The sequence below is a fragment of the Sturnira hondurensis genome, unplaced genomic scaffold, assembly GCF_014824575.4.
Source record: "Sturnira hondurensis isolate 20B ecotype Veracruz unplaced genomic scaffold, ASM1482457v3 Scaffold0001872, whole genome shotgun sequence".
NCBI lineage: Eukaryota > Metazoa > Chordata > Mammalia > Chiroptera > Phyllostomidae > Sturnira > Sturnira hondurensis.
Window position 1 is genome coordinate 3,655,412 of NW_028074503.1, and position 16,400 is coordinate 3,671,811.

The window sequence follows — 16,400 nt, forward strand, 5'->3', positions numbered from 1 at the left end:
GAAGCGTTCCTGCAGACCCTGGTAGCTCTCTGAGTTATTTCAGAAGAGGCTGAGAATATCTAAGCCAAGCAGAGGAGTGGTTTGAAAACCGAAGGAAGAAAAAACACCCTTCCCGGATTCCATAAGGATTGTTTCCTCACCTTTGTCTGAACAACACGCAGGGGGAAGAACGGAAGGATACTCAGCAAGTCATTTTGGCTGTGGACAAGACCGCACCAAAGTTCTCCACTTCCAGTCTCCATGATATGAGTTCCAAGACAGTATTGTACTAGACCAGGAATCACTTTTATGGTATTTGACCGCTCCCAGGAAGGCCCCAGGGTATTACTCACTTGTCTAAAATAGTTCCTTTTTCTCGTCTTTGCCTGTCATGCAGACTAGTGATTATGAACAGGCTACATATGCTGGAGTCCAAAAATATGAAATTGGAAAATATTTGACCCATAACAACCTATTTCAAATGACAGGCCCTTTCAACATCGCAGCATCTCCCGCTGAGGTCTGAGGTCTGAACTTTTACCACCAGCATGTCCTAACTGAGCTCTAGGTTGTTAACACACACACACACACACACACACACAATATCCCAGCAGAAAAGTGGTGGCCCCAGTAGGAATACCATCTCTCAACATAGTCCTGTGATAAATCCAATCTGCCTTCCATAAGAGAGGTGATAATTAACGACTTACTCTATTCGGTTGTTACTGTTAGTCTAGTCCTAGTAAGAATTTAACCGAGGATAAGGATAATCTAAACCTGAGTGAATCACTTAGCACATTTAATTCCCAGGATTATGCTCAAATCCAAAAGGAATGCATTTTAGTAGACACCACTCATACCTCCATACACACGAGCAAAAAGGAAAAGAAAATGACTGTTTATTGAGTTTCTAATCTGTGCCACAAACCATGTTTATGCTGTTTCAATTTAATCCTCACCCCAAAAGTCATTGCATAAATTATTTCAAATACAAGGTGGGCAAAAGTAGCTTTATAGTTTTGAGTACATAAAGCACGGTTTATTCTTGTATTATTATTTAATTATTTTATTATCTTCCATACAAACAACTATAAACCTATTTTTGTCACACCCTGTATTTCCCAGAGATGGTAATTTTATTTTAGTATGTCACTCATTCCAAATTATATTTATAGACAGAAAAGTTGCTCTACAGTATGAAGTCAGAAATGTCACTCAAGAAGTACTTCCTTTATGGGTTTTACCATTACATTATATTCTTGGTTCAGCACTGAGACCTTTTAAATGTTCCTAAACTCTGCACATGACCTAATGGGATGGAGGGAAGATGTACCGCTCATAGAAACGAGGAAGGAAAGATGAGGAGGAACAGAGTAGCCTTCCAGAGGCAAACTCTGGGTATCTCACAGCGTTGTGTAAGGCAAGCCACACTCACTGATGTGGCATGAGATGGGTGGTTGCTAGGCCAGTGGGCAACTTTAATTACCCAGAGTGCCAAGGATGTTGGTAAATTTCCGAGAAAGCTGTGTCTTAAAAATCAGACATAACTGACCCCCAGTCTCTTTCTTCTAATGACTAAACAAAGTATTGAATACATATTCTATGAAGCCAGTAGAAAAGGTAAGCAAGGTGTTCTGCCTGAGAGGTGCAGCTGGGACCACTGTGAGAGGTCCTTTTCCCTTGCTGATCGTGAGCTGCATCCAGTCAAACTCATCATGCAGGAAAATTCTCTGTTGCCCACTGCAGTAAATCAGGAGAAACGGAAGAGTGATCAGCCACCCCACAGGAAGACACAAAGTGAGGGAGACCAGGGGAGCCAGGCTAAGAAAACTGTTTCCTCTTGCAGTGTCCTCTGCCGGAGCGCGGTGACCGACGGCAGGAGCCGCATCGCCATTCATGAGCTGTTAGCAGATGCAGACATTCGGCTCAAAGCACATCTGGCCCAGTTCCTGCTGGTATGCCCATTGGATTTGAGAAGCATTCAGTTGATATCAATGTTTTTAAAAAGCTTATAAAACCTTGACTAAGTTTTTATTATACTTATAAAATTAGCCCTGTGAAGAATTGCCAGTTCTATGATGTTTATTCTTCCTATCTACAAATCTGTCTTGCCTCTTCTTTGTTTGGGTCATTTTTATGACACCCAATAAAGTTTAATCTTCAAATCTGAGCACATCTCACAAAATCCTATTTCATTAATTTTTATTCCTTGTTACTATTATGAATGAAATAACTTTTGTCATTATATTACCTAGTTTATTATTATTGCTGGTATAGAGAAATATATTTCTCACTCTTTATGTTCTTTCTCGTTTTACTATTTATTGTAACTATTAACTTGCTGGCAAATTCCTTCAGAATTTTAAAGGTTATAGTCATCTGGTATTTTTCCCAGACTATTGGTACTCTATTTCAAAAAGAGCATTCCTCAGTTAATTTGATGTATACTATTAAGATTAAAAATGCCACGTTTGCTTCATGGCCACCCTTTTAGTAGCACAATTTAAACGTTGAGGGTTATGACAGAGGCAGTGAGCCCTGGGCTAGGGAGGGGTGGTCAGATTTACAATAAATATCCCAGGGAGCATAAGATGATGTAGGGATGAAGTAACTTCCTGTTACTGCTGACAACGGGCATGTATCACACCCTGGGAAATACCAGGCAGCCTGTTCTAATGTATTGTATATATTTATGCTTGACAGTATTAAAACCTTTGAGGTTTCTCTGAAAAGTACCTGGAATTCAATTTTTTAAAATCACTCTCTCAGGAATATGATCATTTAAGATTATATTTTTAAAATTATAAATATCTTTTTAAACACAACTATCCAATTGAATCTTAACTTTTTCATCTTTGGAAGTTACAACAGAGCTGAATCTTTATCTTCGAAACATAAGTTTGTCCTTTTTGAAACAGTCGAGTATCATTCAGAGTCAAGGCTGATAGAATTATAAGCTCCATGAGGGCAGGGTGCTATCTTTCTTGGTCTTGCAGGATCCCCCCAGTTTCAGTGCCTGACTTACAGCTGATGCTCGATATAAATGTTTGTTCTTGCTCTGAATAGATTTATGGCAAGCTGGTAATTCAGTCTTGATTTAAAATGCAATATATTAGAAAATTAAAAACTGAGTTACTTGTATGCCTCAAAAACTAGCTCTGGAGACAGTTCCTTCAAGGAAACCCAGCTGTACCTGAGATGTGAGTCATCTCCTATTCAGAAGGGTAATTTGCAGCTGGAGCAGTCCTCACTCTGAAGAGCAGGCTCCCCGGCTGCCCACCACCCCGCCCCGCCTCAGCCAAGGGGTCTGGAAAGCCAGCATCTTGCTCAGGGCAGGAAAGAAAAAAAGGTGCCAAAAGTCACTGACAAAAAATTGTTTTTGAACTTCCATATGATTTTGTTTACTTATATATAATTATTCCAAGAGCACTTTAGTCACTCGCCTTGAATAACAGTAAAAAGGGTTTGTTGCACATAATGGTGCCGCAGGGAATAGCATCGTCATCATGCAGTTTTTACTACTTTAAAATAACAAGTATAGTTTCTCTGGATGAAGTTTTTGCTTAATGGCTTTTTTTAAAGCATGTGTTTCACCATACCACTGGTTTTGCTGATAACTGCAATTTACCTTTTTGCATTGTATTTGCTTGACAGCATCAAATTTGTCTCATACCCAGTGAAGAATTCTCAACTGAATATTTGAAACCTCAAGTAAAATGCATTGCCAGTTATGGGCCACTTGTTAATCAAAGGTAATACGTTTTCTTCCTCAGTTCCTTATTTATGCTCTGAGTGATACGATAATGCTTGTAAATCTTCAACTATATACTTGACTTCAGAAGTGATCCTAGGTCAAGCTGCTAACAGCCGGTGATGAATTTAGAAAAACAAACAGGCACATCATTCACCCCAGAACTCTTTCCAGAATCCTCTCATACCAGGAAGCTGACACAGTAGCGCCTCGGGGAGACAGTTACTCCCAGCTCCTGTGGGCAGTTACTCTGTGTTCTATTTTGAGCTCACTTTGATCTGATCCTTCAGTCCTGTGTCTGAGCCTCTTCATTTAAAAAGGCATGAAAAATAATGACCCACCTCAAGCTGTGCTACGAGAATTAGCTAATCAACACTTACTGAGGTTTTGGTAGAGCTGTCGTGATGTAGATTCAGAAATAATTTATAAACACAGTCAAAATGTGTGCATATAGCTAGAACTGTGGACTGCCAAGGCGATGGAATCTGGACATGCCCAAAGAAATGGTGTGTATTTGCTTTTTGTTTTTTACATAGTTTTATGTCAACAGTGATGTTTAGAGGTGTGAATAATAATGTTTCATTGCATTGATCTCAATGAATAATTAATTTTGGTTCTGGAAAGAAAAGTTCCCGTAAGTTTCTAGACGGTCTACCTTCTCTCAAAATTAAGATTTTTTCTTTCTGTTTTAGCTCATGATATTGAGAAGTCACTGAAATGCACTGGCCAATGTAAAGATGGCTGCAGCTTTCTGGCTCCCCCAAGACTGGATCCTTCTGAACCTCACACTCCTATGATTAATGTCTATATCTTCACCAATGGGCAGTTCTCCCTTTTTTAGGTGACTTTTAAAATAAGGTTTCAAAATATTCTATTTTTCAGGGCTGCTTGCCTCTCTCTGTCCCCCCAAACTCCTCCAGCAGCATTCATTTTAGATGTCCCACGCAATGGTTCTCCCCATCCCCAGGATCCTTCACCTTCTGCTGATGTGGTTACTGGTGTCACCTTGGAAGCACCTCAGGTAGGACACTCCCCCAAATGTGTTATTTCTAAACTAGTGGTTCTCAAAGTGTGGCCCTGAACAAGCAGCCTCTGCATCACCTGGGAATTTGTTAGAAATGCAGATTCACAAGCCCTGCCTCAAAACTACTGAATCAGAAACTGAAGGAGGGGCCTGGGGACCTGTGGGGTTTTTTTGTTTGTTTGTTTGTTTGTTTTTCTATTCATTGATTTCTTGAGAATAAGGTCTCTGATAATTTTTTTATTTAACTCTTGTTCAAGTACAGTTTTCTTTCTTGTATTCCCAGCCCTGCCCCCCCCCAGTGCTCCCCACCTCCTTCCCATCTCTGCCCCCCACCTTAGTTATTGTCCATGTGTCCTTTATACTTGTTCATGTGAGTCCTTCCCCTTTTCCCCTGTGATTCTCTCCCCTCTCCCCTCTGGACCCTGTCAGCATGTTCTGTATTTCAGTGTCTTTGGTAGCATTTTGCTTGCTTGTTTGTTTTGTTGTTTAGATTCCTGTTAAAGGTGATATCATATGGTATTTGTCTTTCACTGCCTGGCTTATTTCGCTCAGCATAATGCTTTCCAGTTACATCCATGATGCTGCAAAGGGTAGGAGCTCCTTCTTCCTTTCTGCAGCATAGAATTCCATTGTGTAAATGTACCATAGCTTTTTGATCCAGTCATTTACCGATGGTCATCTAGGTTGCTTCCAACTCTTGGCTATTGTAAATTGTGCTGCTATGAACATCGGGGTGCATAGGTTCTTTTGGATTGGTGTTTCAGGGTTCTTAGGATATACTCCTAGCAGTGGAATTGCTGGGTCAAAAGGCAGGTCCATTTTTAGTTTTCTTAGAAAATTTCATACCGCTTTCCATAGTGGTTGTACCAGTCTGCAATCCCACCAACAGTGAACTAGAGTCCCCTTTTCCCCACAACCTCTCCAACACTTGTTGTTTGTTTCCTTGTTCATGGTAGCCATTCTGACTGGTGTTAAGTGGTATCTCATTGTGGTTTTGATTTGCATCTCTCTGATAGCTAGTGATATCGAGCATCTTTTCATATGTGGAAGTTCTAGCCACAGCAATCAGACAAGAAAAGGAAATAAAAGGCATCCAAATCGGAAAGGAGGAAATAAAACTGTCATTGTTTGCAGATGACATGATAGTGTACATGGAAAATCCTATAGACTCTACCAAAAAACTGCTCAAACTAATAAATGAATTTGGCAAAACAGCGGGTTACAAAGTCAATATCCAGAAATCAAAGGCATTTTTGTATACTAACAATGAAACAGCAGAGGCAGAAATCAAGAAAAAAATCCCATTCGATATAGCAAAAAGAAAAATAAAATATCTGGGAATAAAACTAACCAAGGAGGTTAAAGACCTGTATGCAGAAAACTACACAACACTGAAGAGAGAAATCAAGGAAGACACAAACAAATGGAAACATATACCGTGTTCATGGATTGGAAGAATTAACATCATCAAAATGTCCATACTACCCAAAGCAATTTACAGATTCAATGCAATACCTATTAAAGTGCCAATGGCATATTTCACAGACATAGAACAAACACTTCAAAAATTTATATGGAACCACAAAAGACCACAAAAAGCAACTGCCATTTTGAGAAAGAAGAACAAAGTAGGAGGGATTACAATACCTGATATCACACTGTATTACAAGGCCACTGTAATCAAAACAGCCTGGTACTGGCATAAAAACAGGCACATAGACCAATGGAATAGAACAGAGAGCCCAGAAATAAACCCAAATCTCTACAGTCAATTAACATTCGACAAAGGGGGCAGTAACATAAAATGGAGTAAAGATAGCCTCTTCAACAAATGGTGTTGGGAGAACTGGACAGCCACATGCAAAAAAATGAAACTCGAGCACCAACTTACACCATACACCAAAATTAATTCAAGGTGGATAAAAGACTTAAATATAAGCTGGGAAACCATTAAAGCCCTAGAGGAGAGCATTGGCAGGAAAATCTCAGATATTCCACGCAGCAATATTTTTACTGATATGTCCCCTAGAACAAGGGACATAATGGAAAGAATAAACAAATGGGATCTCATCAAACTTAAAAGCTTCTGCATGGCTAAGGAAAACAGTATCAAGATAAAAAGAGAAGCAACAGTTTGGGAAAACATATTTGCCAATGACACCTCAGACAAAGGTTTAATCTCCAAAATATACAAAGAACTCACACGACTCTACTCAAAGAAGATGAGCAACCCAATTAAAAAATGGGCAAAGGACTTGAACAGACACTTCGCCAAGGAGGACATACAGAGGATCCAGGGACCTGTGTTTTAACAGTGCTCCCAGTAAATTCAGACGGAGGATTCCAGAGGTGCAGGCAGCTGGTTACTCCTGTCCACGACCACACCCTCCTGATTCTTTCTTTCCCTCCTGCATCTCTGTCTAAAGCACTGGCAATTTCCCATGGCCCGTCTTGTGATACCTCATATTTTCATGGGCTGTTGCTATTTAACATTGTTGAGTTTATTATCTTCCCAAGTTGGAGGGTAAGCACTTTAGAATAGCTTCTGTGGCTAACAACTTTCTTGATATCACCAGCTGCACAAGCACAATGCCTTGCAGGAAGAATATTCCCAATCAATACTAATCGATTAATCATCTAGAGCACAAAGATCTAGAGCATTTTTTCACTGTAAACAAAGTCACAAGAAGATGTTTGTTTTGATGATATTATATCCTTATAGCACTAGAGATGGTTTGTGTCCATTTTCATTGAATCAATTAGGAAATTAACAGATCTGAGAGAGAAAATTTAGTAAGGTCTTGTATGGGAAAAAGAAGCTGAAAATAGCAGAGGAAAATGAATTGAAATCAGTATGATACAGTTCTAGTCTTGGTTTTGTTACCTAGTTAATATACAGCCTTCAGTAAGTTACTTGCCCTCCGTGAGTCACAGTTCTCCTCTGAAAGATGAGGATAAACTTCTGTTGTTATTTTTGTAGGGTTTTTTGGTTTTGTTTTGTTTTGTTTTTTTTGCTGATCTGAAAAGACTTGTTGCTCACATAGACCTTCTAGGGAGAGCAGGGCTCGCACTCAATCCTGAACAATTGGGTGGTTGTGACTCCAGTTTTCAGTGTGATTGGGTGGGTGTGAGGGGAGGGGAGAGAGTTCAGGGGGAGGGATCCCTCTTCCATGGGCTAGAATTTGTGTGGTTTGAACTTCCTGCCTGTGCCAAGGGATGGGCACCTGGGCTTTCTGATTGGCTCATCCAGGTGTAGGGCAAAGGGCAAGAAGGTGATGGTGGTCTTGCAAACCGTCAGTGGGCAAACATGCAAAGTGGAGTCTGACTCTTTATTACATGGTTACAAGTAGTACTTGAATACTGTGAACGTTCATGAACAGTCTTTTGACAAACATATGCATTTTCTTGGGAAGGTATTTAGGACCTCAGTTAGTCATATGTTCAACTTTGGCAAAACTGCCAGTGTTCCAAAGTGACTGTACCAAATTCCACTCTCTCCAACTGTTATGGTTGAACCACAGTTGGTTTATCTGTTCTGCGACTGAGGAACATTTGGGCTGTTTTCTGTGTTTGTAAATATACAGCTGTTTCTTGTGTTTGTACAAATACAGCTGTTGTAAACATTCCAGTGAAGTTTTTACTTCACTTGTAATGCCTCAGTTTTTTGGTTTTTAACCTCAAAATATCTTGTGAATTTAATTATTCATAGTTCTGCAGCTTGAGGATTTTTTCCCTCCCTTTTCTCCTAGAACCAAGTGACTCTGAGAGGACTTGTGCCACGTCGGGGCCGGTATGTCATCGTCATCCATTTTTATCAGCCAGTGCACCCGACGTTTCCTGCACAGGTGTCCGTGGACAGAGGGCAGCTGCGGCCAGGTGAGCTGCAGGGAGGTGGCACCATGGTGACCTGTGTGAGTAGTCCTTGCAGTGGTGTGACAGGACCTCCTCTTTCTGCCCAGGTGTCTTCCGTGCCTCCTTTTGCCCCCATGTGCTTGGCTGCCAGGACCAAGTGATTGCTGGAGACCAGGTTGAGTTTGACATCTCAGAGCCTGAAGTGGTTGTGACTGTGAAGGTTCCAGAAGGAAAGTCCTTAGTATTGGTGAGTTCTGCTTGTCCCTCAGGTTGCTCTTCACATGACTGCCTTGATCAGCCGTTCTGTGTGTCTGTTTGGCTCAAGACAATAATTCCTCCAGGCAATTGAAGTCATATTTACAAAAAAAAATGTTTAAATTTGACAATTACCATTTACCCAAAAAAGTATGTGACAATTAAAATCAACGGAAACTGGAATAACAGAGAAATAAATAGAAAGAAATACTTCCCAATAATAAGCTCTGGTGAGTGAGAGTCTTATGTTCTACCAGTCCCCCTTCACTCCCCTCTGAAGCATTTTATGCCTTTGTTCTTAAAACTTTCTTTTTGTGCCTTCCATAGCTACGTTCTCTTGTCCCCCCCCCCCCACTTTCTCGAGTGCTTCCTCTGTGATTTCTCTCCCCTACTGCCCCCATAGGTTGCCGTCCCTTGGGTGAAACCTTGAGCTCCTGTTCTATCATTTCTCTTTGAGTAACATTCTCTGTTGCTGCTAATTCTATTCTGTCCTCTGTGAGAGTGACACCCACGTCTGTGCACTCATCTCTGATTTTGCCTGGGCTCCAGACCCCACACGGGACCATCTACTGCATATCTCTACCATCAGCGATCTCACAAGTGTCTCAAGCTTAGCCTGTTACCTGCACAGGCCCAGGTGCCCTTTGTTTGTTACCTTGGTTGATGGACTCACAATCATCTAATGCCCATAAAGCCTTCCACAGAGCCAGGCAGCATCGCCCAGGGCCTGCTTGGTGGCCCTCATGTCATTGCTCTTGGCTCCATCTCTTGTTGAGAATGACATCTTCCTAAGGATGGGGGTGGGGTGACTTTATTTATTTTGTCTCCCTTGTTGCCTAGAGCACCACCTGGAACATGGTTGTTGGCAAATGCCTATTGAATGAATAACATGAAACCAATAGTCTCTCTGTAAGCCGTACATAAATGAATAGTTGACGAAGACATTTGAAATTTCCTATATTTGTTATTAACACAGTCTCATTTATATAGGCTCAGAGAACCAGGCAGGACTTTTAAAACCGGGGCTACAATAATAATTCACGATACAGTGTCTGATATGATATATACTTCAAGGGCAAACCATGGTATGAGTTTCACCATTGGTCCTGCCGTTTTGGTTTGCTCACCTTCAAAAATACAAAACAGCAACCCCCGTAGATCCAGGGGCATCCCGGGCATGGATCCCCCGGGTCCTGGGCATCTGGATGGGCCCCTGCCTCACCGTCAGCTCTCCCATCCCTGCCCAGCATCCCGGGCTGCTGCTCGCTGAGCAGGTGGTCCAGGGCTCTGCCTTGAACACATGATCATTTCCTACATAGGATCACAGACTGAGCCTTTAATGCTAGCGTGGGAGTGTTCTTGTGATTCTTTTTTTCACGAAGCCTGTTTCATTTGGTCGTGGGTTTAGCAATAGAGAACACAGATCTCAGTACAGAAAGTATAAAGAATAATGGCAGTGCGCCCTGTGGTTGGAAATCCAAAGACATGGTCACTGTTCCCTTTAGGTCCGTGTTCTACTGCTGCCCGCAGAGAATTACGACTACCAGATACTTCACAGGAACTCAGTGGACAAGTCATTTGAGTTTACCACCAACTGTGGAGGAAGTAGTTTTTATATTGAGTAAGTATTACTTTGTGGAAAGGCCCTGGAATACATGGGGTTCTCCCGCATTCCTGCCTAGAGCAAGGCTGAGGGTGCTGCTGGCGCTTGGGTCTGTCTTCTTCCTCTCTGTGCCTGAGGGAATGGCAGGGAGTCCGGGCCTGGGGAAGAGGGTGCTCTTCTCTGCCCATGTTGTCCAACAACAGGCCTCGTCATGCACATCTGGGCAACATCCCGCCCTCAACTGTGGTCCCGACAGAGGTTCACCCTCCAAACCGGGATGTGCAGACTGCTCAGGGGTTTCTCTTCCTCTTTGCTGCTTCCTGCTGTCCAACTCAGATTCCTGAAAGATGCCACACAGGGCACCTCCACTGGGAGCCAAACCAGCCCTGATTTCTACTCTGCTTTGTCATCTGGCTAAGCAAGGAGTGTCACAGAAAGGCAGGCCTCCCTGTCCTCTCTCCTGAGTCCTTGAATGCTAAGAGCCAAGTACAACCCTGACTATCAGGTCCTGTTCTCTTCTGCAAACCCACGGGCCCACTGTGGGTTAGCAGAAGAACCTGGGTGCTCTGGGCAGCCTGGTAGGCAGAAGCCACCTGTATAGAAAATATTAGGAGCAAAGGCCCTGAAGTCGAATAGCTATGGATTTGAATGCTGCTCAGCCACTCTATAACTCTGTGGCCTTGGGAATATTGCTTAACCTCTGGTAGCCTCAGTTGCCTTGTCTGTGAAATGGGTCTTAGGCCTAACTGGTGGTTGCGAGGTAAAGTGAGAGGTAGGAAAAGCTTCTAGCATGCAACATTCAATAAATGTTGGCAATTCACCGGCTCTTCCTCATTATTGTTATTGGTGTATCATCACACATTTAGGTGTAATTTTTTTGTAACTGCTTTATTGAGATACAGTTCTCATATCATACAACTCATTCTACAGGTAAATTTTCACCCTTTTATCCCAGCCACTAAAGTTCCCACCACCAGTCTTGTGAGGTGTTCTGGAGTGGACAGTTGGAGGGGAAGGGGGCTGTGAGTGCAGGGATGGGGTGTTCTCTCAGTTTCCCCGGACCGAGAGTCGCAGTCCCTCCCTAAAGACCCTGCTTGGTGGAGGAGGTGAGGAGGGGAAGGTGGGGGCTGTTCCTGGGCCCACCTCCTGGGATAGAACCGTAGGTCGTTTTTGCCTCCACAGCCCCCGGACAGCCTCCAGATTCTGTAAGGACTCCGCCAGGTCCCTGGTGGCCCTTTACCACAAGGGCGCCCTGCCCTGTGAGTGCCACCCCGCAGGGGCCCTTGGCCATCCCTGCAGCCCAGAGGGCGGGCAGTGCCCATGCCGACCCGGTGTCGTAGGGCAGCAGTGTACCCGCTGTCAAACCGGCTACTACGGATTCCCGCACTGCAAGCGTAAGTGCACGGCCGTCCGAGGTGGCCTCTGGTCCCTCTGGAGGATGCTCACCTGGGGCAGGGTTTCTTCAGTTTCACTGGGCCGGAGACCCACCTGGGGATCCTGTAGAGGTGCAATCTCTGGTTCAGGAGGCCTGGACTGTGGCCTGAGGCTCTGCGTGTCTAATCACTACTCATCATGCCGAAGCCACTGGTCTGTGGACCACACTCTAAGCAGCAAAATGAATATTTTTCCTCAGGGGATGTGAGCCACGCACTCGGCAAAGCAGGTGCGTGTAAGTAGCCTTAAGCATCAAAACAGTGGACAGTTCAATCTCCTTCCTAGAGGAAGCCTTTTCAGATGTTGCAACCCCACCAACGTTGAGATGGGAGGAAAGGCGGGGTCAGAGCGCACACTCCTCATTGAACAAGAATCCTGTGGACATTTATCTGAGGACCGTCCTGCTGCCTGAGACGTAGGGTCAGCGCAGGCTGTGTGGCAGCCATGAGGAGGGCAGGTGTGGTGTACACAGAGTCCCCACCGGAGGCCAGCCCTTCCCTCAGGGGGCCCTGCTGCTGAGTCGAGCCCTGACCGTGGGCTCAGTGCACTGGGGTGATGTGGAGACAGGTCAGGGGGCCCGTGAGGAGCGAACCCTCTGGTGGATGGGAGGCCTCACGTTAGAGTGGCAGGTACAGGCAGCTTGGGGGTTCCTTTGAGTAGCAGCCGTGGAGCCAGTCTGGCCTTCACACACTGCATCATACCCGGGACACACCAGCGGCATGTGATGGGGTTGCTCTTGGCCCTAAAAAAGGCCTATGATCAGCCGTGCCCTAAGGAGGGAAAAGTAAAAACATTTCTCCCAGACCGTTTGGAAGCTTCTGGAAGCCCTGGCAGTTGGTACAGTCTTGCTAGAGGTCATCAAACAGCATCTTACTCTTACACTACATCTCTTTCTCCCCTGGGCAGCGTGCAACTGTGGCCGGCGCCTTTGTGAGGAGATGACGGGCAAGTGCCTCTGCCCTCCCCGCACAGTCAGGCCCCAGTGTGAGGTGTGTGATGCACACTCCTTTAGCTTCCACCCCCTGGCTGGATGCGAAGGCTGCAACTGCTCCAGGAAGGGCACTGCTGCTGGGCCTGGCTCCCTGGAGTGCGACCGGGACCATGGGCAGTGCAGGTGAGCTCAGGTGGATAGACCTGTTGGTCCCATTATGGGAAGGGACATGTCATCTGCCCACACACCAGTCATTACTCCCCACTTCTCATGGATTTGAGGACCGTCTGTGTTCATCCCACTCAGAATGGCTTACATGTGTGGAGTAACTTGTCCCCTCAGGTAACCCAGTGGAGCTTGGGTGGGCAGATGGCCAGTTGCCTGAGGCCACAAACTGCCTTGCCCATTCACTCCAATATCATTCTCATCATATGTGTCAAAATGTCTGCATAAAGTTATCAGTTTCTTCTACTGATATATGTCACCTTGTGGTGGGCGGCTATCCATTCATACTCAGAGATGGGCTCCAAACCTTCATTCTAGGGTTAGCTGCAAGCCTTCTTGAAGGACAGTGCGTGACAAAGTCCGACATCCTCCGGCCTGCCTCTCTCACTCAGACAGGCCAGCTGGAAGGGGTGGTGAACTGTATTACTTCTCCTGCCTGCTGCCTTACTGGCTCAGTTTCTCTGCTATGTAACCCACTACGTAATTCTTTCCAGCTTCTTCTAGGAGACCTGACCCTATTCTGCACCCTCTATCAGTACTCTCCAGTGCCGCTGAGATCTGGCTGATCACCTGGAATTGTGTGACGTTGGCTTCTAGTTTTCAGTGCAGAGCCTGACCTATACCTGTCTGAGTCAGTGTGGGGGTTCGGTAGGTGTTGTTTGGGAGTGGGGGGGAGACAGGGTGGGCAGGTACACATTGGGAAACCTGCCTGAGGATGGGGCTGCCCTCAGGAACACCGGTAAGTCCAATGCACAATTGCTGAGAGACAAATGGTAAACATTGGCTCAGACAGGTGTAGGCCAGGCTCTGCACTGAGAACTAGAAGCCGGTGTCACATGATTCTAGGTGATCAGCCTGATAGCAGGACTGGAGACTAGCGATAGGGATGAAGAATAGGATCCAATGTCCTAGAGGAAGAGGCTGGAAATAATTACATAGTGGGTTATGTAGCCAGAGCTTCTAAAATCTGGGCCAGTATGACAGTAGGCAGGAGAAAGTATGTGGTTCACCACCCACCCTACTTACTCCCCTCCCGCCACACACACCGAGTCACGTGGATGTTTCGGGGTCAGTGTCCCTGTGATCGAGGTGTGAGAGTCAGGAGGGGCTTCAGGTGCTGGTGCCTGAAGGCAGTTGTAGTGTTTTCTGTGGCTCCTATAAAAAAATTACCACCAACTGGGTGGCTCAAAGCAACAGAAATTTATTCTCTCACAGTTCTAAATGCTAAAAGTCCAAAATCAAGGTCTCGACTGTGTCATGCTTTTTCTAAAGGGTCTAGGAGAGAGCCTGTCCCATGCCTTGCTCTCACCTTCCGGTGTTGTCAGCAATCCTGGGATTTCCTTGCCTTGTAGGTGCATCACTCCAATCTCTGCCTCTGTCGCCACATGACATTGTTCTCTCTTCTTTTCTTATAAAGCCGCCAGTCATACTGGAGTAGGGTCCACCTTATTCCAGTATAACCTCCTCTTAACTTGACTACATTTGAAAAGACCCTATTTCCAATTCCACTAAAGCCACATTCTCAGGTAGTAGGAATTGAAATGTGCACATATCTTTTGGGGGACAAAATTCAACTCTCTATAGCAGCAAAGTTCACGTATCCTTCAAAAGGTCCCTTAACCACACCTTAATTGTTGCCCAGTGCCTAATTTACTACCAGGCAGGAAACTGAGAGAAAACTTGAGTCATGAAACATTCCGAGTCTTTAAATCCACAAGTGTGAGTGCTTCCTGAGTCAACTCACTTGCTTATTCTTCTCAAACTATGAGCATAAACTGAATGTGACTTGCACAAAGAATTTTGAGGTGATATCAAGAGTTTTCATCACAATTATTAACACATATTAGGGTTTGTTCCTTTCAGTGCTTAAGCTGTTCTCTGCAAGGAAGATAGGCACTTAGTTCATTACTGAAGGCTCTGCACTGTGTCCCCGAACGCACCTATGGGCCAGGGAAGATGTCTAACTTATTTCCAGTAAGTTACTGATGACTGAGGAGAATGGTTCCTGGTGTGGAAGCACAGGCTTCCCAGGACCCGTGGGAATGCTGCAGAACAAAAGGTGCCCTGTGCCCAGGGGTTGCTTGCATCTTGTGACTGGAGAAGATGGCTACATGGGAAGCTCCAGGGACCAATATGTGCTGATTTGGGCTGACTAACTCAATAGAAAGCAGAGAGTTGTGTGTGATCCTCTGACTTCATTATTGATCTAGATTTTCTTCTCCAGAGGAAATTGCCTCCACCCCTCTGTTTCAACCTTTGGTCCAAAAAGTAGCTGAAAAAGTGGCAGAACCTTATAACTTGGGTCCGTCATGTGGCCTTGCCGCCCCATGTCACCTGGGCTAGTTGGTGTTTCTCTCTGCATCTTCCCTACTCTTCAGTTCACAAAGCAGTCTTTGTTCCCATTACATCTTTTTTTCTTACACTCTCACATTAAGGGGTATCATTTTTTCTCTCTTGGCCAACACCGTTACTGTGCTCTTCGTCTTTTCTACATCTACAAAGGCCTTCTCCCCTCAAATAGCAAATATTTCACAATTATTTCCCATCACTCCCTTACTGTTGGCCTCTCTCTTTTTATGTTCTCATTCCTTCCATGTCCCTTTCTTGAAAAACAAAACCCTTTTATTGGCAAGAAAGTGATCGTTAGCCATAAAAATTTGACACCAGAGCTCAAGAGTATTTGTGAATAAAATGTGTGGCTCTCTATGGAAACATCCACAAGGAAAAGAAGAATCAAGTGTTCCTCTCCATGAAGCTAAGAGAGCAGCATGGACATGACCTGCCATCTTGGGTTTGAAAAGGGGCTCGGGGGAGAGAGGGTTAGACAACAGCCGGAAGACAGTCAGCTAAGCCTGTCTGTTGCTATTGAAATGCTTCTGCAGTTTCTCTGTCCAACACACACACACACACACACACACACACATGCCCCTCTAAGCTCCCTAGGACATCCACCAGACTGGAGAAAACTGAGAGTTAAAAATGCCTTCAGGAAAGGAAATTCAGGAAAGGAAGCAGATTGAATCAGGAATAATGGTTTTTACATTAATATATTTGAAGAACAAATCAAAGGGAATAAGTCAGTGTCTTTATGTTTAATAGATTTGTACAAATCCTTCAAAAGAAAGGAAAGTCTGACAAATAAGCAGGGTAAGCGGGGGAGGGGAAGGGGGATGTTAAAATCCTTTACCTATTCAAGGGTGTTACAGCAGAAATCCTGGTGTAAGAAAGGCTGAAAGGACAAGATTCCATTTGAACAGCATACTAAGCAATGCGTAACCTTGCAAAAAAAAAAGAAGAAGAAGAAGGAAGAAGACAGAAGAGCAGGAGAGGAAGATAAACAGGAGTG

The 16,400-nt window shown here is 44.5% G+C and overlaps 1 protein-coding gene across 1 annotated transcript in view; it reads left to right on the plus strand.

Moving 5' to 3' along the window:
- LAMA3 (laminin subunit alpha 3) overlaps nt 1-16,400 on the plus strand; it is a 255,409-nt gene that overhangs the window by 138,830 nt on the left and 100,179 nt on the right. Inside the window, exons 25-32 of the mRNA XM_037031991.1 lie at nt 1,826-1,934; nt 3,634-3,731; nt 4,613-4,751; nt 8,504-8,630; nt 8,714-8,853; nt 10,367-10,482; nt 11,647-11,858; nt 12,805-13,012. Coding sequence (XP_036887886.1) covers nt 1,826-1,934; nt 3,634-3,731; nt 4,613-4,751; nt 8,504-8,630; nt 8,714-8,853; nt 10,367-10,482; nt 11,647-11,858; nt 12,805-13,012 — 1,149 coding nt within the window. The remainder of the gene's footprint in view (nt 1-1,825; nt 1,935-3,633; nt 3,732-4,612; nt 4,752-8,503; nt 8,631-8,713; nt 8,854-10,366; nt 10,483-11,646; nt 11,859-12,804; nt 13,013-16,400) is intronic.